Source organism: Mytilus galloprovincialis, chromosome 1 (assembly GCF_965363235.1).
Source record: "Mytilus galloprovincialis chromosome 1, xbMytGall1.hap1.1, whole genome shotgun sequence".
NCBI lineage: Eukaryota > Metazoa > Mollusca > Bivalvia > Mytilida > Mytilidae > Mytilus > Mytilus galloprovincialis.
In genome coordinates, this window is record NC_134838.1 from 120718570 (window position 1) to 120745215 (window position 26646).

The window sequence follows — 26646 nt, forward strand, 5'->3', positions numbered from 1 at the left end:
AAAATTTATAGATCCTCTAAGTTATATTAGTCTCTTATTAGAAAGTTTAACAAAAAACCGGTATGATTTGGATGACCGTTATAGAATATGTTACTGTGGTCGTTATTACAATATCGGATATCGTCCTTTCCATGATTAAAACATCACCAAATGTAACTTGTCACAACATTTTAACATGATATGAATAACTTGATGAGCGTTGTTTTTTTCAATTTGTTTCTAACAACGTGTCTTTTTTGGGAGTAAAATGTATCAAAGAAAGAGACGAAGTTTTTGCGCAAACCATAACACATACTGTGGATAAATCTGTAATAGTTGAACATTGACTACAATTGAATCATTAAGCAAATACATCAAAGGCAATTACCTGTCATTGTTAATTACTAGAAGTTCAAAACAGAGATGCATAACGATACAAAGTGCATATGTTTTCCAATTTCTGCTTTGATTAAATATTTTTCTTGGATTTTTGAGAATTGTTCAAACATGTTCATTCTGTATAATAACTATAAAAGTTAAAGCAGTTATTGGAACCTGGCTGGAATCATCGATTATCTAGGCTGTTCCTATTGGTTGATTAAAATATTGATAACGTGCCTAAACTATAACATCTCGGATTGAGATATTTCATTTTCAATCTCAATAAACAATTATGAAATTGAATGATAGGAATAATACTTATAGTTATGGAATATCGGTGTAAATACTAAACATGGAAATTACATTTCAATATCTTTTTCTTGTAAGTACAAATTGTCTATACTATTTAATTCATAATATTCAATAACAATGGTAATACTTATAATGGTAACCTGAACTTCGGACAGGTAAAATTGTGCTATTATTAAAACGCAGAAATAGTTTTTAAACGCTTATTTTAACCATATTTCCAGTATTTGAGATCATTTGATAGTTAAACGGCAAATTCTGCTATGAAAAAGGTTTTGTCCATGTCTACTATTTTATTGAATATATCCTTTTTTTCAAAAGAAAGAAGACCATGTGGCTGAAATGAATAATAATACTAAATTTCTAATTCATATTAGCAAGTGGTCAATATTTTCAGAACTTTCCCCATCTACAATTGTTTGCGGAAAAGACTTAAAGTTAAGGATATGTAAATGTATAAGGTGGAAAATTTGTTAGGAACAGTAATCTGCAATTGTTTATCACATTAATGATACTGATTATTACATTTGTACCTCAATAAATGCTAATTCTATAACGGTCAGGCTACACTTGAAAACAATATCCTATTATTATCTAAAATGGTATTCGTTATTGTTTATTTATATGTCTTTATTGGATATATAACAAACAATTGCAATGGATTTTGATCGGATCCAAATAACAACCCTGTTGTGAGTAAATAAATGAGTATGTTATATAAAAAAAAATAAACACTTTCAACAGTATAAGATACAAGCGCAAATACAAATGCGTAACATATTTATGTATCCGAGAATACAAAAATTAAATAAAAATCTTAGTTTTTCACATGAATTATTACTACATGTATTCCTAAATCATAATACAGATGACATCTCTGTAAGACTTGCCAATATACCACGGTTTTAATTTTTTTTTAGAAATTCTCATTTGTGCTCTTAATTGGGGATCTCAAAGATTAATAAACGTTTAAATTTGCCATTTTATGACGTCATTACTACTTTTAGTATGACTTTATAGTACATGTTTTTAGTTTTGCATTATTTCTATTCTAATTAAGCCAATCACAGAAAAGTAAACTTACAGTGGAAAATTGGATCAAATCAGGTCCTTTTCGAATCTTTTCCTGTCGTGATTCCATCGGTCATCAACCCAATGTAAAAACCATCTGCATCTGAATATTTCAAATGGTAATAATTCGGTAGCACGTAACCATTTTAGTAATCAGAGATCTTCGTTGGAAAATAAATATGTTTGTATTTCTTCTGTTAATAACTGTGTTCTCAATGAGGTGTTAATATGGCTATTATAAAACGATAAATCAAAATCAATATTTTTGGTGGAATATTTTTCCTTTATTTTTACAATGTTATTGGCGGTTAAAAGTAAAATAACAAAAACATCGAACTCCGAGAAAAAATCTAACCTGAAAGTCCTTAAGGAAATGACAAATTCAAAAGCACAACCACATCAAACGAATGGATAACAAATGTCTTATTACTGACTTGGTACAGCGATTTTGTAATGTAGTAAATAGTGGGTTAAACTTGGTTTTATAGGGTAAGGGTCACTCACAAACATGTTAAACCGGACACATTCTATGTGACTATCTAAAGACCTATAATTCAGTTGATGTTGTTGGTTGCTGTCTGTCACATTTGTTTTTGGATGATCATTTGTCATAGTCAAACGTTTTTTAAAATGCTTTAAATTTTGTCATGTTATTGCATTTTATAACTGACTATACAGTATGGGTTTTGCTCATTATTGAAGGGCATACGGTGACTTATAGTTGCTTAAATCCACGGCATTTGCTTAAAGCTGGATAGTTGGCTCATTTGCAATCATACCCCATTCTCCATATTTTATAAAAAAAAATCTCTAATAACTTTAACAAACAGTTGTGAATAAAAACCCGATTTGAACACCGTCGTAGTCAAATGTTAAATGTACCTTTTTTTTATTTCGGTGAAAAATACCATGAACTAAATAACAACAAATCTACAAGCGTAAATGCGTTCCAGTAAATATATAACTCTATCATAAAATAGAACAATAAAAGTTAAGTATGACCCAATAAAACACTGACTGAAATGTTATTTAGATTTGAAAGTCAATAAAGGAAGATGGGATATTATTCAATATACATGTATCTAGTTAAGAAATGCTATCTCATCCAAAGGCGGCCTTTTTAAAGCTTTCTATGACTTCTCAACGACCTTATTGAGATCACCCAAAAAAAAAAGACAGTCAGACATCAGGGGATCGGACTATATTAAAAAAAGTAATAAGGGGTCAAAGGGAGAAGGTAAGAGCAGTCCATTGTTTTGACAGTTTGAGTCTTAGCCATGTGTTCAATATACATTTATTATCGTGTCAGATAAACACTTTATTTTGCGTTTTTTTTTTAAATTTTTTGTTCTTCCATATTTGCATTTTATATTTTTTGTTCTTACATATTTGCATTTTTTTTTTGTACTTACATATTTGCATTTTCTAATTTTTGTTCTTACATATTTGCATTTTCTAATTTTTGTTCTTACATATTTGCATTTGGTTTAAACTGTAATGCAAAACAAAATTAATTCCAGAAACTCCAGAATGCCTTTTTAGATTTGATATCTTCACATCAATACTTGGATATGAACAAGTCTTATCGAAAGAGGGCTTCTACTAATTATGAAATGTACTGGGCAAACTAACGATGTTATGTGAATGCAGCAGAAAAGTTGACTACGGAAAGCAGCAACAAAAAGACTGATTTCGTTAAATGATTTGATTCGATTCACCAAAAATTGTCTCATAAAGACTATGAAAAGAGAAATGATTTTATCGATAAATCAAACAGAAATAAGAAACTAACTGCCTAAATTTGTCATTTAATGTCTATTAAAATCATAAGGTTGCAATAACTTTAAAGACCAGGAAAACAGATGTAGTCGACTATTTATACTGTGTAAAGCTATTTTAATCAGTTTTCTCTTGTACAACAGTGTACTGCATTTTTACCTTCAACTGTAATATCTGCCTTCTTGTAATAACGTATACTAAACACGCTTCTTGGAATAAAAACAATATTAAAGTATCTCAAAATAAAAAAATTAAAGCAAATCAAAATAAAAATTAAATATGATATAATCCAGGCAGAAAACAAAAACCATGGATGTTAATTTGATAACTTCCCCATGAATGAAAACATGAAATTCTACAATCGAACCAGAAAATGCCTCTTATCTGCATGAGAAGATATGTATAGTAAAATGAAACTAAATACAACAGAAAGTTCTTTTTAAATAAAAACTTGTCAAGTTTCATGCAATAAGAGAGTTCCTAGTAAATCAGCGATTTCCTTCAAAACAAAAACTTAAATTGGATGTAAAACTCGTACAAATCAATATGTCAAAACGTCTGAACCCCTAGAGAGTTGCCAACCTTTTTCACGTACTGGAATGTGTTGAACTGATTTATTTTTATTTAAATAAAATGTAATTGCGTGATTTTCAACCTATACTTTACTGGACGTATACTCTATAATCTTAATTCAATGCACATTATGTTTTAATGAATCCCCAAGTATTGAATCAAATATTTTATAAGTAAGCTTATTTTTCTTTTCTCTCTTTGTTAAGAATTTGATATTAGTTTTAGCCCAATAATCAATTAAATAGAATATTCACATGCATTTTGATGAAGCCAATATCTTTTAATGATAGGTCATCAGAGTTCGAGTTCGAAGCATGCACACAGACAAAAGTGTTAAACTTCCAGAAAAAGGAAGCATGATACTACTAAGATAAAAATAGGTCTAAAGTCATTTAAAATACTTCAAGCTAAAACAAAATCTCTTTAAAGTAATACAATTGTGAAATGACATTGAAAAATAAAATCACAAAAATACTGAACTCCGAGGAATTCAAAACGGAAAGTCCCTAATCCAATGGCAAAATCAAAACCTCAAACACATAAAACGAATGGATAACAACTGTCATGTTCCTAACTTGGTACAGGCATTTTCTTACCATATAAATATAAATATAAAAACAATGAATTACTGGGTAATTGGTACGACAAATTTATCCCTGATATCTTTCAGCCAGATATTTCAAAAAGATTAACCCTTTAAAACGGATGTTTTAATGTTATTATTAAGAATACTTGTTGTTCAATAACATCTCGGTCAGCAGCAACAAACTATATAACAAAGAAATCAAATATGAAACACAAGCTCCTGAATCATTGTTTTAATCAAGTGATCAACATGTGGTCATATTCATAGATTAACTGTTTACAATTTTTGAAATACCAAGGCTTTTCTACCTCAGGAATAGATACATCAGCCGTAATTGCCAAACTTTTAGGAATTTTTGGTCCTCAATGCTCTTCAACATCATACACTATTTGGCCTTTTTAATATTTTTTTGGATTTCACCGTCACTGATGAGTCCTTTGTTAGACGAAACGCGCGTCTGGCGTAAATACAAAATTTCATTCCTGGTATTTATGATAAGTTTTTTGCAACCACTAGGTCAAAGCCACTGCTGGTTGAGTTTTTATTCCCCGGGGGTATCACTAGCCCAGTAATCAGTACTTCTGTGTTGACATGAATTATGATTGATATGCTCATAATTATAAATTAACTGTTTACAACACTTTGAATATTTGAAGTACTTCGTGTTTTCTACCTCAGGAATAGATATATTAGCTGCATTTGGCAAACTTTTAGGAATATTTGGTCATCAATGCTCTTCAACATCAAACAGTATTTGGCCTTTTTGATATATTTTTTTTATTCAAACGTCACTAATGAGTCTTTCAGACGAAACGCGCATCAGGTGTAAATACATAATTTCAATCCTGGTATCTATGATGAGTTTATTTACGATATGAAGGACACTAACGATATCTATGATATGATTGGGAAATGAGATCTTTTCATCAAATTTTGTTTTATTCAAATATTTTTACAAATGTAAATGAAACAGATTACCTGAAAGCTTTGTCAGTTATCAGTGCTTTAGTATTTCGAAGAGGAAAACAAGAAATAAATAGAACCTGAATACACATCTCGTGGAAAAAAGTTCACTTGGATTAAGAATTGTAAATAGAGACAATAAAAATAGAAATAGATTGAAATAAATTCAATATAATTTTGTTTATATCATTTCCACTTTATTGCGAACCCTATCATAGTTTTCCATAGATTCACCTGCAAGTTACCTGTCCATTTAAACTGTTGTAAGTTCTATTGTCCCATTGAACAAATACAACAGGTATTGTTCTCTGTATAGTTTATTTGATGGGACCTTTAAATTTCTTCCAAGAGAAATCTATCACTCATTGATTAATTTGCCTGACCAAAAAATATCTTCTTTGTTCACTGAAATACATGTATATAAACTCAAATAAACTGCCTGTGATACACTATTTATTCATTATCAATAATATATTTTCAATCTGTTCAATATAAGCACTGATTTAATTATAAAACGTTTATTTCTGATTTTTTTTAACTACTGCATGCATTTATGTTTCAAAGAATTTGCATGTTTTTTTTGGTTGTTCAGTTATAAAGAATACATTTATGAAGACCTTTACTTAAACATTATCATTTCAAGTTTTTACTTATGAACAGACTAAAAAAAAGCAAATTTTAATAGATAAAATGTTGAAATTTGATCAGAAATCAACTTTTAATTTTTAAATCAGTGTTTATATCAAACAAATTGAAAATGTGTTATTGATTGAATAAATACAACATCATATGCAGTTTCATAATAACTTATTTATACATGTATTTCCATCATTGACAGTTCAATTTTTTGTTCATGTAAATTAATCAGTGAGTGATAGATTTCTCTTGCAAGAAATTTAAAGGTCCCATTGAATAAACTAAACAGAGAACAATACCTGTTGTAATTGTTAGATGGGACAATAGGACTTACAAAAGTTTAAATGGACAGGTAACTTGCAGGTGAATCAGTGGAAAACTATGATAGGATTCGCAATAAAATAACAAACAAAGAGTAATACATCAGGCTTTATGAGCTTTGTAAAAAAAAATGGTTTAAATAACGATGTGCAAATAAATTCCTGGATTACTAATATCAAATTATTTTCCTACTGGTATATACCTCTCTAGACCTTGATAAATATCCGTATATCCGTGAAACTAAATCAGAGCTGAAAAGATTAACAGAATCGTTTGATATGCAGTGAAGATTTACCCTTTAAAAATTAAGATGCGAAGCATATTCAAACGAACCATATACCTATGTAAACATTGAATTCGAATTCATCGAGAAATAGAAAAATATATTTATAAAGTTTTAACGGATGACTTGCTCTAGAAATATTTATCTTCATTTTTCTTACGTGCACAGAAACAAATTATTATAGTTATGTCCACGAAAAGACATCATTTCTATATTGAAAGTTTACGTGACAAGAACAATGTTCTTGAAAACTGAAATGTGGGAAATATGTATTTTTTGAAAATTATTACACTCCCAGAATTGGTGACTCTAAAGAGCGTCAGATTTTAAATGTACCCCTACATGGTTTTCCCCCATTTTCTTTACGAATATGCTAAAAAGAAAAATATTTTTAAATTTCAGTTTCATAAGCTTCGCGCGTCTGGCGTACTTAATTATAATCCTGGTACTTTGGATAACTACTTCCAATGCAATTTTCTCGATTCATGTTGAATATAAAACATCATATATTTGCATGCATATTTCTAATTACACAGTTTAACAAATACGATTATTGTTTAATAAGCGATTACTTTTATCTAAATCAGCATCGTCACTGGCATTGTTCTAATATTGATTTTGTCAATTTTTCATAACAAGAGTTACTTTTCGATTGTTTTCGCGTCACCGGTTATGCCACTGATTAGCATGTGCAAAATATAAAATCATCAAGGATGAAAAATTCAATGGGAAACTAACTATATTCCTTAAATTTTTCGTTAATCTTACTTCATTAAAAAGTTTGCAATTATATCTATTATATGCAATTCATATTGAAAAGCAAATAGTTGTTCAGATGATTATATAAATTATCGTTCAATTTTTAATAGTATAATGTGATTGTCCTGCGATTGTAACCGTAAGTAATTCTTTGACTATAACATTAAGCTGTCCTTTGAGTGTAAAATTGTATTCGTTCTTATTGTATTTATGTTTTAAAGTAATACCACCAGCTTTTATTATATATAATCATGAACAGATCTACAACTATTCTTAATATATAGTCTACTAATCCCGTAAAGTGTTAAAATAATTAGAAGTTCGGGCACCGTTCCTCTCGCGACATCGTAAGGCGTCTCATAGACATTTGCCGTTGGTTATTTAAATAAATAATAAGATGAAAGAGAAGAAATCGAAAGGACAATATAAAACCTAAAATCCAATACAAGCATACCGTATATTTGAAGTGTTTTTACACCATTCATTTGACCCTGCATAGATAGCTTTCGGTATGAGCCAATGCTCCGTGTTGAAGGCCGTGCTTTGACCTATAATTAATTACTTGTATACAATGTGACTTGGATGGAGACCAAAAACACAAGTGGTAGAGCTTAAGTGCGCCTGGTGAAAAAGCAGTTCGTAGTAACATCCGTTGTATAACTATTGTTAAAATACATCGATGAAACATATCCTGTGATTGGGCATCTTGCAATAACGGATAAATAAATGGCTCTTGTCTATACATAGCCAACACCAAATGCAAAAAAAAAACATAGATCCATGTAAATTCACAAACAGTTGACCTAATGTGATAGGTTAAAATGAAGGCAGGATTTTTTTTTGTCAAGGATAAATTGGAAGAGCCAACACAGAAGAGACATCGAAAATGAAAACAATTTACAACACGGAAAATAAAATAAAAAACAAAACTAGTGTTGCACTCAGGTGCTCCGTAAGGCTAATAAGTTTCTGTTCCACTTGTGGCACCCGAATAAGTTCCGTCGTGTCGCTCATTACAAGAACAAAAATCGATGAAAAGTCGATAAATCACATTCAGTATTATCACTTTCGATGTAAAGTCGATGTCAAATTCGACAGTTTCACAATCGATAAAAAAAAACTCGATCAATCGCATTTTTCATTGTCACAATCGTTACATTTTTTAATAAATCGCATTCGGTATTGTAACAATGATGAAAGTCGATAAGTCGCACTCGATATTTTCGCAAGAATCAACACTTTTTATTCTATAAAGATTGAATATATAAGCAAATGACCAATTAATTTCAATGAAATTTCAAATCCAAACAGCTTCGTTAGCAGAAACTAGAAAAATACCTTTAATAGTGTACCTTTCACGGAAATGAACTTTGAAAGGCATGAATCATTATTATATCGAAGATAGAGAATAAGAATTGTGCATCATTGTTTTTTTATTCACAGGTCACTCTGTACTCGGAAGTTGCATGGTCATGGCATAACCTTGATAATGTAGACTACCATTGTTGGTCATTATCAGCTAGTGCTGAACATCCAACACCACATTCACCAGTTTGCACAGGTTCGTAGCTTTATAATATAGACCACAATTGTAAGTATTTATTAGCTGGTGCTGAACAGCCAACACCACATTCACCAGTTTGCACAGGTGCGTAGGTATATAATGTAGACCACAATTGTAAGTATTTATTAGCTGGTGCTGGACACCACATTCACCAGTATGCACAGGCTCTTAGCTTTATAATGTAGACCACAATTGTAAGTATTTATTAGCTGGTGCTGAACACCACATTCACCAGTATGCACAGGTTCGTAGCTTTATAATGTAGACCACAATTGTAGTTATTGTTTAGCTGGTGCTGAACATCCAACACCACATCTACCAGTATGCACAGGTGCGTAGGTATATAATGTAGACCAACATTATTGATCATTCAATAATAGCTAGAGATGAACATCCAACAGAACATTCAGCAGTAATCGCAGGTTTATATGATATTATCAGCTAGTGTTGAACACCATTTATACCAGTATACACATTATCAGCTAGTGCTGCATACCATATTCACCATTATGCACAGGTTCGTATGCCATTATGAGGTAGTTTTCGACACAAAATCAACCAGTATGAACACATATATCATTATGCGATTAATACAGACATGTTCTTATTTCTGTCAGAAAGTTTCTATAACAAAGCATTGTTATAACAAAGGATAATAATCGTTAAAATAGGTTTACAAATCAATGATTGTAACGTTATAAATGTTGACAGACATTACTTCTGGTAAACTGACCGCACGCAACCTGTACCTTTCTATTTGTGACTTTAAAGTATGGAGTATTGGTTAATACGAGAACATTAAGTAGTCAAATTTCTATACAGATTTCATTTCTTTGTAGTTTGTGTTATAATTAGATATTCAAGTTGACAATTAAAGTTTATATGTACACACATTTACCTCAGACTCCCACGAATTATCTCTTATTTTCATAATAATTATTGTTATTATTAGTATTCTATTGTATTGACGGGGAATGAATTATACAATTTTATGACGTTATTGAAATTTATTGACATTTTTCTGCATTTGTCTACACTGGGAGCTGTTGTAATTTTTCTGTGAGTTGTCAAGTGAACAGATCATTGTGTTTAACAAGAAAACTAAACTATTATTTTCTATGCGTTTCTGTTGATAATATATAACTTAATCCTATAGTTTCCTATACAAAGACATATTAAGAACCAGACTTAGGGAATTTCTTACAACCCAATGGTTTATTTAAGTAAAACGGATGTTAATTTTGATAGCCCGGTACTTACATTGTCTGAATTGTAAGAACACGTAAAGGAATAAATTCACATGTGTAAACAGTGTATTTACCGTATCTTTTACTATGAACAAATTTGTCGTTATGTGTATCCAAAGGCTTATTCAGTTGCAAAACAGCTATACTACACGAACACAAACCCAATTATGACATTGATTGGACAACAGTAAAAAGGCGGGATTGATTACAAAAATAGGAAGTACCAGTGAAGTTGTTACATTGAAACAGTTTTAACACTTTGTAATTGTATTTAATGATATTGGCCAAAATTTGAATAATGTGTCTTCATTTAGCTTTCACCGAGACCAATGACCAATATAATTAACATTAAGTTAATAACAAAGGGGCAGTCAAATACAAATTTAATATGATAAATAACACACAGATAGCAAATAGAAACAATGAATCCAAGCAAATTTCAAAATTCCAGAAGTCAGCGCAAAAAAAAATGTCACGACATAAAACAATATATCGATAAACTCCAATTAGATTTTTTTTCTCAAAAAAATGGACTGACCTCATCATGAGTTTTTCTCATTGTTGAATGCCGTATGGTGACATATAGTTTTAAAAATTGTACGCTATTTGGTTTTCTGATGGAGAGTTTTCTGATGTGCAATCATCCCATCTTCTTATTGTATTTTAGAATAAAAAATATAATTTTACGTTTAATGACAGTTTGGTTTTGGTTAATATCATATAAAACTATTTTCTTGAAATTATAATGTTGTGGACATTTTTGAATTAATGAATGTATATATATTTAACATTTATTACGAATTTATAACATATAATCGACACAAAAAAAAAGTCTTTGAAAACTGTCCCTACTAATTAACTTTCGTGTTATTTTGCCGAAGTTTAACGAATGTGACCATGATAAACATGATTCAATCAACTCAGAATCGTGGAGCACGTTAAAAGTAAATAAAAGGCAAGATGGTTTTTTTTTGTACATTTCTTTTTGTTAATTAAACCTTAACTTCGCCATAACAGTTTTAAAATCATTTGGTGTTTTATAAATATTTCTTTCAGAATCAATCAATACCATCTAAACTAAGTTTGTTTACCACTCATTTCATTCATCACGATTTCCCCTCGCTGTTGCGCTGTACGGTTGCTGAATATATAACGGAAGGTCTCGTGGTAAAGATCACTACCAATAGAAAATCTATCACCAATTTAGAGTACGGGAAGACAATATTTCAACAGCAGCACATTTCTGAAGATTTTGATAAGATAAAGGATTTCCATTTTAAAAGAAACACCTTTACACGTGTTTAGTAGTAAATGTTAGCAGTTCAGGTATATAAATAAAATTGAGAATGGAAATGGAATGTGCCAAAGAGACAACAACCCGACCATAGAGTAGACAACAGCAGAAGGTCACCAACAGGTCTTCAATGCAACGAGAAATTTAAAACATATTTAACCTTCGAAAGAAATTGCAATGTCATATACAAAAAAATATATACCTAAATGATAAAATAAATATATGAGATTAAGAAATCCTTCTGATTTTTTTTTCAAAAAATATATAAAATTTACTCAATTCTGTCAAGTTTGCCAGTTTTTACCTATCTTCAGGCGTTAATTATTTGGTCATCTGTCAAGACATACTCCTTACTTTTGTTAGAACTGCAAAGTACAAACACGAAACTGTCTTTTTGCGAATTCAAGTCGAAATTGTAAAGAGTTTAAAATGGCTCTTGTGTGAAATAGATTCTTGGGTTTTATTGAATTTAAAAGCACTCCTCTGTAGACATGGTAACTTGTTTGCCTTGTGTCAAACGAAAGCTTCAATCTTGGTTTTAAAATGCTTCACCTGTAGGCATGTATATTTAAGAAAAAAGCAAGGACTGTTTTCAGAATAATGAAGATGACATGGCTTCTTGTGGCAGTGCAGTGCACTATCACATAAGATTAACTTGTGTTCTCAAAACATAATGTAGAGTTTAAACATTGCACTAGCACATAAGTTTAACGTAGGTTCTTGAAACAAAATGTAGAATTGAAACACTGTGAAACAAAATGTAGAATTGAAACAATGTACTGACGTCAGATACATTGATTAATGATTCGAACACATTTAATATACTTTTCAGAGTAAATAAAAAAAATGCTGACACCGTTTATTTTTTTAACATTGCAAACATTTTCTTTTGTTGTCTGCATGTCTAACAGGTACAACGTAGAACTATAGAAAATTGAAAGTTGCATAATTTTCTCTTCTACTATAAGTAACACTACTACCGTGAGAAGAAAACTTTGAAGTATAAAACGCTTAAATAGTAAAAAAAAAAGAACTTGAATGGCAAACTCAATGTAAAACAGATATGAATCATTTCAATTACTGGTATATTTTATATCTTAATCCGATTATTGAAATAAGAATGTTGATGAAGCCTATAGTCATTTGAAGATGAAAGACTCAACAGATTTTTCCACAATATAAACAAGATGTGGTATGATTGATACTATCCACACGAGACCAAATAACGCGGATACAAATTTACGATTTTAAATCGAAATGTAGTTAAACTCTTTAAGTATTATTCAAAACAATTTTCTTTCATAATAAAACCAAGCCTTCCCTTTTGAGAGAAATTTGAATCAAAACATAAAAATCACAAAAAATACTATACTCCGAGTAAAATTCAAAAAGGAAAGTCCCTTATCACATGGCAAAATCTAAAGCTCAAACATACCATACGAATAGATAACAATTATCATATTCCTGAATGTGGATTAAACCTAGTTTTGAAAGCTAGCTACCCTTCTCACTTGTATGACAGTCGCATCAAATTCCATAATATTGACAACGATGTGTGAACAAAACAAACAGACATAATAATAGTATGTAAAAATGTAACAATAAATAGGGGTACAGCAGTCAACAATCTTAATCACTATAAAAACAAACAAATATGTAAAGAAGCACAAAAAGACAAAGCATATTAGCAAACAATTACAGAGAAAAATACACAAATTTATCATAGCTCAATAACACAATTACGGGATGTATAAGTGCAGAGCCACGTCATGTATGTATTGAAGAAACATAAAAAGGCATAAAGACAATGCACATTAGGAAAAATTGAAAAAGTAGAATACAAAATGCTTAACAATATCACAATGACGTGATGTATAAATACAGAGCCACGACATAAGCATCAAAGAAACAACAAAAAGGCATATAGACAAAGCACATTAGCAAACAAAAGACAAGAATACGCGAATAATCATAGAACATAAACACAATGACGGGATGTATAAGTACAAAGTCAGGTCAAATGTATATCAATAAAAATAGACTAAACAGTAAAAGTTATATTCAAATAGACGAATCAAAGAATAATACAAGACATTATTTAGATGATGAACAACGTCAGTACCTAGAATCTATACTTCAAGATCATCGTGTATTATTTGTGAAGTTGATACGAAATCTTTATCAACAAAGTCTTGGTACCTTCCGATGAACTTTTTTTTTTTTTAAGAAAATGACGAGACGTTCTTTGACATACCCCTTGTTCTTCAACTTTCTGCTCAGACACTGGTGACGTTTTACAAAGTCTGAGTAGGAGTTACAAACTCTTACATACTAAAAAGTTGGGATGTATATCCCATACGCAGATGAAGTTGGTATATTGCTACGAAGGTGTGGAAAATTGATAATTTCAAAATGCAGTCACAGAACTTCAAATATTTCAATCCTTTATGAGTTGATTTAAAATACATATATAAGTAAGCGGTGAATGTGGTTGTTTAATTTGAAAGATCGTTTGTGTGATTCTTTGTTTAATATTTGTTTGTGTTTGTTCTAATTGAGATTGTGACACAGCCATGACTACAATACCCCTATTTTGACTATTTTACCTATAATGTCTTTTTTGTTCACGTTGTAAATATTATGGAATTTGATGCGACTGTCATACAAATGAGAAGTTTAGCGCTATAAACCAATTTTTTACATTTGAAAATGCCTGTACCAAGTCAGGAATATGACAGTTGTTGTCCATTCGTTTGATATGTTTTATCATTTGATTTTGCCATTTGATTAGGGACTGTCCATTTTGAATTTTCTCGGAGTTAAGTATTTTTGTGACTTAACTTTTTTAGCTTTTCCCATCACTTTGCGTCCGGCGTCCGTCGTCCGTCGTCCGTCGTCGTTAACTTTTACAAAAATCTTCTCCTCTGAAACTACTGGGCCAAATTAATCCAAACTTGGCCACAATCATCATTGGGGTATCTAGTTTAAAAAATGTGTCCGGTGACCCGGCCAACCAACCAAGATGGCCGCCATGGCTAAAAATAGAACATAGGGGTTAAATGCAGTTTTTGGCTTATAACTCAAAAACCAAAGCATTTAGAGCAAATCTGACATGTAAAATTGTTTATCAGGTCAAGATCTATCTGCCCTGAAATTTTCAGATGAATCGGACAACCCGTTGTTGGGTTGCTGCCCCTAAAATGGTAATTTTAAGGAAATTTTACTGTTTTTGGTTATTATCTTGAATATTATTATAGATAGAGATAAACTGTAAACAGCAATAATGTTCAGCAAAGTAAGATTTACAAATAAGTCAACATGACCAAAATGGTCAATTGACTACTATAGGAGTTATTGCCCTTTATAGTCAATTTTTAAGCATTTTTCGTAAATCTTAGTAATCTTTTACAAAAATCTTCTCCTCTGAAACTACTGGGTCAAATTAATCCAAACTTGGCGACAATCATCATTGGGGTATCTACTTTAAAAAATGTGTGGCGCGACCCTATTAACCAACCAAGATGGCCGCCATGGCTATAAATAGAACATATAGGTAAAATGTAGATTTTGGCTTATAACTCTAAAACCAAAGCATTTAGAGCAAATCTGACATGTGGTAAAATGATCTATTAGGTCAAGATCTATCTGCCCTAAAATTTTCAGACAAATCTGACAACCCGTTGTTGGGTTGCTGCCCTGAATTGGCAATTTTAAGGAAATTTTGCTGTTTTTTGGTTATTATCTTGAATATTATTATAGATAGAGATAAACTGTTTACATCAATAATGTTCAGCAAAGTTAGATTTACAAATAAGTCAACATTACCGAAATGGTCAGGTGACCCCTTTAGGAGTTATTGCCCTTTATAGTAAATTTTTAACCATTTTTCGTAAATCTTAGTAATCTTTTACAAAAATCTTCTCCTCTGAAACTACTAGCCAAATTAATCCAAACTAGGCCACAATCATCTTTGGGGTATCTAGTTTAAAAAATGTGTCCAGAGACCAGGCCATCCAACAAAGATGGCCGCAATGGCTAAAAATAGAACATAGGGGAAAAATGCAGTTTTTGGCTTATAACTCAAAAACCAAAGCATTTAGAGCAAATCTGACATGGGTCAAATTGTTTATCAGGACAAAATCTATCTGCCCTGAAATTTTCAGATGAATCGGACAACCCGTTGTTGGGTTGCTGCCCCGGAATTGGTAATTTTAAGGAAATTTTACTGTTTTGGGTTATTATCTTGAATATTATTATAGATAGAGATAAACTTTAAACAGTAATAATGTACAGCAAAGTAAGATTTACAAATAAGTCAAAATGACTGAAATGGTCAATTGACCCCCTAATGAGTTATTGTCCTTTATAGTCAATTTTTAACAATTTTTATAAAGTTTGTAAATTTTTACTAACATTTTCCACTGAAACTACTGGGCCAAGTTCATTATAGATAGAGATAACTGTAAGCAGCAAGAATGTTCAGTAAAGTAAGACGTACAAACACATCACCATCACCAAAACACAATTTTGTCATGAATCCATCTGCTTCCTTTGTTTAATATTCACAAAGGTGAGCGACACAGGCTCTTTAGAGCCTCTAGTTTTTATAGCGTATGCTACAGTTTTTATGTTAAAAAGCATTGTGGATTATTTCTTATAGACGATTTTTCAATTTCACATGGGGAATGTTAGTATACAGGATCATACAGAGTTGAAAAATCAAAATTTTTGATAGAACTTATTTCAGAAAAAGATCGAGATATAAAATTATCTAGAATCTCTTTGGAGCTTTTAGAATCTACATGGTTTATACCCCTAAGTGAGTAAACGGTTTCAAAGTATTTCTGAATACCCTCTTTCACTGCGTACAGAATTTTGATCAATTTTAAACGGTTTCAAAGTATTTCTGAATACCCTCTTTCACTGCGGACAGAATTTTGATCAATTTTAAGAACAACTCCTTAGTCGAACATACAGATGAGCCGGCAATGTACCGTTGTTTGTACGGAATTTTGTGAAGCTTTGGTTTCTAATACAAAGTAAGTTCATTGAAGTCATGAAAAGTCACCAAAAAAACATCTGGATGGATTAGTTTTCTACTGAGGTTTACTCGCTGTACAACTATAATGACCTTTTCATCTTTGTTAAGATACTAACTAAAAATTCACTCAATATTTTATTGCAAAAATACCGTTTAAACCGTTTTGAACCCCCTATAACTTTTTCACAAATACGAAAAATAATGTTATTTGAATTTTAAAGATTAACAAGCTGTGATAATATTAATATATCAAAAATAGGAACACTCTCGCAAAAATTCATGAAAAACTGGTCAACCGTTTTAGTTGTGAATATGGACCCGAAAATAACGGAATACCTCATTACAAATACATATTTCTTCATGTGATTGTCAAATTCGTTTTGACCTGATGAAGTATCGTATTGGCATACAAATTTGTTTTTCTTGTTATAAATTCCAAATATCTTTAGCTGTGAAATGTTAACCTACTTACGATAATTTTCTTATAACTAGCATATCGACATGTATGAATGTTAATGTGTGTGTTCCGTTCTTTATCAGTACGGATATCACTACATCATTTCCGAGCATCTAAAACTCAATCAATAAAAATTGAAATTTTCATCAAACTACATTACTAAATGTTCAAATGTAAATGAAAATAGAATATTGGGTGAGCCAAACAAAATGATAATTTGATTTTAAGTTTAAAAAAATCATGGTAACCTGTTATTTATGTTATGCTTCACTCACTCTTGGGACATTTTTAAGTAAAAGAAATTAAAGACAAATATGATTTATTTTCAAATGCAGGGATAGCTTGCTGTTTGGTGTGAGACAAGGCTCTATGTTGAAGACCGTACTTTGACCTATAACGGTTTAATTTTACAAATTGTGACTTGGATTAAGAGCTGTATCATTGGCACTCATTTCACATCTTCTTATATCTATGAATGAGTTTACAAACTGATGATGTCACAACTGTAAATAATTATTTTTATAGCATTACGCGAAGTCTAAAATTACGGAGATGTTATTATTACACCGTAAAGTCTTTCAGTATAAGACCTTACTCCTCAACTTTGCACTTCCACAGAATGACATATATTTATTATTTAAATTTTCAAACAAATCATGGTTTTGCAGTGTTTCTGTTGTTTCGTTGTTTTCTTCTTATAGTTGATGTGTTTCCATCGGTTTTAGTTTGTAACCCGGATTTGTTTTCTTTCAATCGATTTTTGACTTTTGAACAGCGGTATACTACTGTTGCTTTTATGTATAAAACTTCCTCAACGACAATGCTTACATGCATATGATGTGTATATATCAAATTGATTAAAAGCGTTTTTTCGCTGCCAAATATTTGATATTTTTGCTCGTACGATTAAAAGAGAGACGAAAGATACATAAAAGGACTGTCCTACCCATAAGTCAATTAATTGATGCCTACCAGTTTTAATAAAATTATCTATAACTTGATTTATTATACATTGATTTGGTAATGCTGTTAACATTTTAAGATTAATAGTGTTGGCTTTTTATGATGTCAAAACGAGTTTATATATACAGTTCCAGAGATTTTTGTTGGAAAATCCTTAAATGTCATTTTGCACTTAAACACTTGAATGATTAATTACCAAAACCAATAACGTGAAACCAACACACAGGAAAATCGTCTTCCTCAATGCATTTTCAACATGCAAATACGCTATCTAAGTTAATAGCATTAAAATGTAACAGCAAAATGGCAATTTTAGTTAGGGACAAGGTACGATCAATTTTTGTTACGTTTTCTTCAATGTGTGTTCCTCTCTTTTAATATGTTAGCAATTGAACAAAAGCCGGTTGCATTTACTACATTAGTTATAGTATGTGGTGACGGAAGTCTTAGAGAAGACAATCTCAGAAATGTACATTTATTTGAGTCTTATTTTTTCTCTTGTTTGTTTATTGGGCCTTTTTTCTTCATTTTTCACTGAATAACCTTGTTCTCATAATCATTCTTTACGAATATGATCAGAGACAGGTTCAATTGAGTGGATGTTGTGAATACAATAAACAAATGATCATGCTAATGTGGTTTTTTTTTTGCAATAATGTGCCGTCGGAGAAAAAAAGTACCAATTGTTATTTGGATGGAGAGTTGTCTCATTGGCACTCACACCACATCTTCCTATATCTGCATAAACTAGAAAAAAATATTAATTAATTATTTATTTATTTAGGTCTTAATTTAAGATGGACCGAACATCCCCCGGTTACAGTTAAAATGTCACAAGGATTCAACACAACTACAGAACTTATTCTAACCATACCATTTTACCAGTGGCTTATAGATCAGGGATTTTTTGGACAAGCAAATTTTACACACGGAATCACGTAGGTATTCGTAGAGGAGAAGGGCTCATATACATATACATAGGTATAAACATAAATACCACATAGCACATAGGGTAAAATAGCAGTTTGTACCAAGAGAAAAACATTGATCACACTACGGCCTTCAACAATGAGCAAAGCCCATACCGCATAGTCAGCTAATAAAGGCCCCGAAAGGACAAATGTAAAAAATTTTCAAACAAGAAAACTTACGGTCTAATTTATGTACAAAAAATGAACAAAATACAAATTTGTAACACATCAACAAACGTCAATCACTGAATTACAGGCTCCTGACTTGAGACAGACACATACATACATAATCGGACTTGTTTCTACTACCATTGAACTTTTTTTATATAATCAACATGCTTAATCTTCGTCTTTATTTACATGTTTTTTTCGAAATGGATAATTTAAGAAAGAAACAATACAGATGATTGATTTTATATAAACTTTATCGTCTGACCAACTTCTTTTTTATATTAACTTCTGATAGCCCGTACCGAATCGACCACTTTTAGGACCTATAAACTCATATATCACAGAGTATTATAAAATATGCATTATGGTACCTAAAATATTTGTGCATCTGCATGAGCCTCAAGGAGACATAACGATTATTTTATCATGTATTTGATGCTCTTTCTTGTGCATGGGCAACACACATGGAGCATTAATTTGTTCTTAGTATTAGCTCATACTATATTCTAAATTATTAAGTTTTGGGTGTTTGGCATAAGAGGGGGTCCATAACTATGGTTAATTTACTTTAATTTGTCATTCCAAATAAAAAAAAAAGAAGGACAACAATGCAATTGACAAATTCACTCAGTTGTTTATAACAAAAAGGTACATTGTTCTCGTATAGTTAAACGTACGAGATCTTCCATTACATACATAAAGAAATTCACATGTATGGAGTTAAATTTTCACAAAATGGGCAAATTTGATGGACGTGCAAGTATAAATCAGATGCACATTTGAAATAACATACCGAACTTACAACATTTGAAAACGCTTTTCGGATTAACTTTTTTCACACCTCAATTTCTTAGCAATGCAAACGACGCAAAGGATTGGTGTGAAACAACGACATGTCCCGCTCCATCCGCAGCTACACAAGAAAATTGCTGCATACATCATATGAACTTACACAGCTGCCCTCTGACGGATATTACCAATGGTTTGTGTGGACCTTGGATTCCTGCTAGAGGTCAGATAATAACACACTCGGAGGTTTTGGTTGGAAATGCTTTAGTTGGAAATTGGACGAACTATGTTCCTGGGCTGTATGTCCTCGGACAAACGTCAATAATATCTCATTTCAAAATTGCTGGAGCTAGTGTCGCCTTAGTGTTTGACCTGACAGTTGAACCAAAAACTGGTAAGCTTCTTTTTTTTGTATATATATATATATGAAATATGTTTCCTGGATTATTTACTCTGTAATAGATGATTTTAATTGCAGTTTAACGTTTTAATTCATTTACTGTATACAAGAAGGAGTTTAAACAAAGTCTGGTAATAGTATAATTTAGTTGGTTGACCGTTATGGAATAACCGTTTCACAAATGATATCGGATATGTTCCTTACGTCGTAACTACAATCCCCTTCCCTTTCATGAATGTGACCTACCATTTACCGGATTTGTTATCACATAAGCAACAAGACGGGTGCCACATGTGGAGCAGGATCTGCTTACCGTTCCGGAGCACCTGAGATCACCCCTAGTTTTTTTGGTGGGGTTCGTGTTGTTTATTCTTTAGTTTTCTATGTTGTGTCGTGTGTGCTGTTGTTTGTTTGTTCTTTTCATTTTTAGCCATGGCGTTGTCAGTTTGTTTTAGATTTATGAGTTTGACTGTACCTTTGGTATCTTTCGTCCCTCTTTTAAAAAAAAATAACGTTTCTATCTTAGACTGTGACTTCAAAATACGAAATAAATTCAATACATTGTATGGTGACAAAAGTTGTAATAAGTTACCTTTTTATCTCTGTAAAGAAATTATCGCCCCCATTCTGTTTTATAGTCCCTTTTTTACCACATCTTGCTAGTTTTTAACCTATCATAGAACTTTCTCTGATTTTTTTTCTCTTCACTATCAACTGATTTTCTTGCCTTTGTATATAATCAAATGTTTGTAACTATATAAATATATGGCGGTCGACTTCATTAGCCTGAAATGTAAAAGTACAAGTGGGAAATAGACCTAGATCAGCTGTTTGATCCCGGATCAATTTATTAAAGTATGCCACGGGATCAATTCCTTTAATTGTGATTTATACCTGCATGTTTTCCCTTAGATACAGGTTAAACTTTGAATCAATAGATGTTATATGACATATAAATTGAATCTGAAAGTCTAAAGTTAACTATTTAAAGAAATTAATTACGATTTCAATCATTTTCTATGTATACGTTTACATACATTTGAAAACAAAATAGTTGTAACTATATGACTTCACTTTCATTAACAAAAGAAAGACATTCTTGGGAATTTTCACCAATAAGTCGGTCAGTCGATAACGTTTCTGTAAAATTATTCATTTGTATTTTTTTAAACTTAAATCATCCAATTCTAAAACAAAATGTATGTTTTGTGTTTTATAAAAAATATATATAATTACGTATTAATTTTATCTAGATTGTGGAAATGGCGTGTGTGAGTCAGACGACGGAGAGGATTGTTCTGTGTGTCCCAAAGATTGTGGAACATGTCCTCTTGAAGACTGGCATTACGGATTGATAACTGCTTCTATTCTATTTATATTTATTTTAATTGGAGTGATATATGGTGTAAGTTTTAATGAATATGACTATATAGATATTTGCATACAGCAAGATCGATAGACAACATTATAAATTCAAAATTTAAAGCGGCATAAGTAGTCAAATTCATCTTCACTGATTTAACTCAAATTATCATATTTTATTTATTATAATCTACCAAAACGTATATCCAGCATAAACGAAAGTCTTAAAGGACCATTCACAATACACGGACTCGATAATATGTATCAGTAGTTCGCGCGTGTTTTAGTCTTCACGTCATCTAATTAAACATCGAGGTGATCTTCGAAGACTGCCGACAAATTATTCTAGGTCTGTTGGATTTCATATTGTGGTTTGAACAAATATGTTAATCATCGTATTTTCCTGTATAAAAATGTGTTTGTGGAATGAATAGGTCAACCAAGTGATTGACCCTTGTTTTACTTTCGATATTTACATTCTTTTCCTTTTTAAAATAACATAACACTCTTTCATGCATATACCAGAGTAAAATTAAAAGTAACATGAATACGGATTCAACGAGATCGAGTTATTTACTTGCAAGTGCTTAATTCATCAGAGATATTTCTTAGCTTATTTTGACAAAATTGAACCAGACTTTGAGAATATGCAATACTATACGAGTCAATCTATTGAAAACAGAGATGAAACAATAATAACGGTAAACTTGGTAAAAATGATGAAGATGATGACGTAAATGCACCACAAATACACTATTAGTATCCTATAACAAGAAATATATCAAACCTTTTAATAAACTCGAATACATGTTTAAATATATGGACGTTTTGTTTATACGATTGGTTTGGACTACCAGATGTTAGTAACTTAACATTCAACATATCTCTTAGCTAATGTCTCTTTAAGATAAAACAGTATACATAGGAATACAAATCAAGCCACGATAACAAATTGAGGTATTTACAGTGCATACAACCATATTTTATCAAAAACGATATTAATATATTGAAACTGCAATGTTACATGAAGAAAGTGACTTGATATAATAGTTTATATCATTCTCGTTTTAAATAATGACATATGTTAGAGCTTTTTACATTTATTTTCAGTTTTTTGCTTACCAAAAAAGAAAGTTATTATATGATAGCAGTTGGATATACAAATATGATGACATCAAAACAAGTAAGTTCACCACTGTTATATGAAGTATATTCAAATAAGGTTAAAGGTGGGTAAATCGATGGAAAACGACTGGCGCTCAAAAACGTCTTGATATTCCTTTTCTTGGGCTACCATAAAACTGACATAACTCTTGAAGATCATTTTGTTTTGTTTTAACGACCGTCAAACACGCTTCAATATCATCATAATAAAAAATAAGGCGTTTGTTCATAATATTTTATCGAACTGATCATGGTGATATTGTATTAGTAAAATAATGATTACCACTTAACGATCTTTATAATTAACCGATATATCATAACTGAACCAAACGGAGGAATTATAGTCCCGTTACAACGGGGGAGGACTCATTCTGTTTCGTGTCTTATAGCCAATACTTACATCTCATATATCCCAACGAACTTGAAATTAAAGATACTACTGATACTAGAAGGACTGCTTCATACCTTGATCTTTTCCTCAATATTGACGTAGATGGACGACTTCACACGAAAATCTATGATAAACGGGACGATTTCAACTTCCCAATTATCAATTTCCCATTTCTCAGCAGTAACATACCCTCTGCCCCTTCGTATGGTGTTTACATATCACAATTGATACGTTATTCTCGTGCATGTTCACACTATACGGACTTCATATACAGAAGTGTGCTCCTTACACAGAAACTGCTTCAACAAAGTTATGAGGAGGACAGATTAAAATTGACACTCCGTAAATTTTATGGACACCATCACGAATTAGTTGATCCATACGATGTGTCTTTGACCAAACTAGCTAAAGACATTTTTACCACATGGTAGATTGTGGTTTGTCATTACGTCGTCTAATCTTTTAATTGCCGAACGTGACTTATTCCCGATTGTGACTGTTTTGCTGAGTGTGAATTCGCATTACTATAAGACATGTTACGGTACTTATCTATCCCAAATTCATGTATTTAGTTTGATGTTATATTTGTTATATTTGTAATTTTCATCGGAGTTTGTCAAATTAGTTGACGTCTTTTCTATTATATTCATGTGTTATGGTAGGGGAAATTAATCACCACCTTCATTTATTAGTTTCGATTTTGTTCAACGTAATCTGTACATTCATGTCTTTATTTCCTCATAATTGAGCTACAATGAATACATACAATTAACTAAATATCAGACAAAAAAAAAAGAATAATCAAAATAGGAACAGAACAAAAACAGTTTTTTTCATATACAGACAAATATATACACTTTAGTCTCTCAGCATTAAAGCCTTATATAATCTCGATTGATGACATATCATGTATTGCCCAACTTGACACAACGTCCATATGTTGCTATGCACTGAATCACGTGAACATGACATAGTCATAAATGTAATATCAGTATTTAGTTCTATTATAATTTTAAATCAATCCTATTTCTATCTTATTTTTGAGATATAGTTTTTCAAATATGACGTCATTTTCGTGCTGTTTCAGAAATTCAAATGTCTGCGTGACGTAATTATTGTGCTTTTTTACCACTTAGTATGTGGCGTCATTTTATGACTTTTTGCGTTGAGGCCTGGACCAAGTCGGGTGTTTCTATTTTCTGTGTTGGTCTTCAATGTATTATGTATTCGGGTTTTGTTTTCTGTAATTAGTTAAGACGTCAGTTTTATCATGTAAATCTTTTATATTCATTTGATAAAATTTACTGTTTGCAATAGCATAAATTGTTCTAAATAATAAGGATGTTATTATCACAAGCAGAAAACCCTTATTTGGCACAACCTTTTTCAACTTTTGATCCTCAGAGCTGTACAACTTTGTACCTTTTTTGGACATTCGAACTTTTATATCTGGGCGTCACTGGTAAGTCTTGTGTGGACGAGGCGCGGTTTTGACGTATTGAATTTTAAACCTGATGACTTTTGTTATCTATTATTCATGTTTTTCTTTGCCTAATACGTTCTCCTATTTATGTGTATTGAAGTCCTGTATTATTATGTTGTCATCGTAATGTTATATTTAACAATGCCATCAAAGTGCGAGGTTTGGCATGCCACAAAACCAGGTTCAACCCACCATTTTTTTCTTTAAAAATGTCCTGTACCAAGTCAGAAAAATGGCCATTGTTATATCATAGTTCGTTCCTGAGTGTGTAACACTTTTACGTTGTGTTTCCGTTGTGTCGTTTGTTTTCTCCTATATTTGAGTGTGAATTCACATTACTATAAGACGTGTCACGGTACTTTCATATCCCAAATTCATGTATTTGGTTTTGATGTTATATTGGTTATTCTCATCGGATTTTGTCTTATGCTTAGTCCGTTGTTATGTGTGTTACATTTGAATGTTGTGTCGTTGTTCTCCTCTTATATTTAATGCGTTTCCCTCAGTTTTAGTTTGTTTTCCCAGATGTTGTATTTGGTTTTGATGTTATATTGGTTATTGTCATCGGATGTTGTCTAATGCTTAGTCCGTTGCTGTGTGTGTTACATTTTAATGTTGTGTCGTTGTTCTCCTCTAATATTTAATGCAGTTCCCTCAGTTTTAGTTTGTTACCCCGATTTTGTTTTTTGTCCACAGATTTATGAGTTTTGAACAGCGGTATACTACTGTTGCCTTTATTTTTTTTTTGTCCATAGATTTACGATTTTTGAACAGCGGTATACTACTGTTACCTTTATTTAGTTCGAAAATCTACATAGCTACGGAAAAAAGAAGGAAGGATGAAACTGTTCTTGAACGAATACAAGAACATTTATGTTAGCTTTGTTATAAGATTTGAAGATATACTCCAGTGCGATGCCCTTAATATGCCTTATGGTTATGTGTTTCGTTGTGTTGTTGTTTAATTGACGTATAGTATGTATCCCTTTTTAAAACACTAGTTATAATTCGGGTAAAAAAAAACTTACTGAATAGTATTATAAAACAAACCGGTAAGATTATATCTGCAATTACTTATGCCAAAAAATGCGATAACTTTGCCTAGTTCAAGAAGTAGGCATGTCAGTTAACTGCTAGTAGTCTGTTGTTATTTATGTATTATTGTCATTTTGTTTATTTTCTTTGGTTACATCTTCTGACATCAGACTCGGACTTCTCTTGGACTGAATTTTAATGTGCGTATTTTTATGCATTTACTTTTCTACATTGGCTAGAGGTATGGGGGGGGGGGGGGGTTGAGATCTCACAAACATGTTTAACCCCGCCGCATTTTTGCGCCTGTCCCAAGTCAGGAGCCTCTGGCCTTTGTTAGTCTTGTATTATTTTAATTTTAGTTTCTTGTGTACGATTTGGAAATTAGTATGGCGTTCATTATCACTGAACTAGTATATATTTGTTTAGGGGCCAGCTGAAGGACGCCTCCGGGTGCGGGAATTTCTCGCTACATTGAAGACCTGTTGGTGACCTTCTGCTGTTGTTTTTTTCTATGGTCGGGTTGTTGTCTCTTTGGCACATTCCCCATTTCCATTCTCAATTTTATACAAGAATTAACAATTTGTCAATTTACGACTTCAAAATCGGCTGCTTTGTAAAAATAACAATTATAAAAAGCAATTTAGGAAAATTGAATATCTAATTCATACATGATA

At 31.5% G+C, this 26646-nt stretch overlaps 1 protein-coding gene across 2 annotated transcripts in view; it reads left to right on the top strand.

The window, feature by feature from the left end:
- The first annotated feature begins 613 nt into the window (after positions 1 to 613).
- Positions 614 to 26646, top strand: part of LOC143055391 (atrial natriuretic peptide receptor 1-like) — a 47094-nt gene continuing 21061 nt past the window's right edge. For both annotated transcript variants that reach the window (XM_076228525.1, XM_076228534.1), the window contains exons 1-6: positions 614 to 742; positions 9084 to 9201; positions 18991 to 19144; positions 20203 to 20531; positions 21791 to 21942; positions 23010 to 23082. In XM_076228525.1, coding sequence (XP_076084640.1) covers positions 713 to 742; positions 9084 to 9201; positions 18991 to 19144; positions 20203 to 20531; positions 21791 to 21942; positions 23010 to 23082 — 856 coding nt within the window. In that variant the 5' untranslated portion in view covers positions 614 to 712. The remainder of the gene's footprint in view (positions 743 to 9083; positions 9202 to 18990; positions 19145 to 20202; positions 20532 to 21790; positions 21943 to 23009; positions 23083 to 26646) is intronic.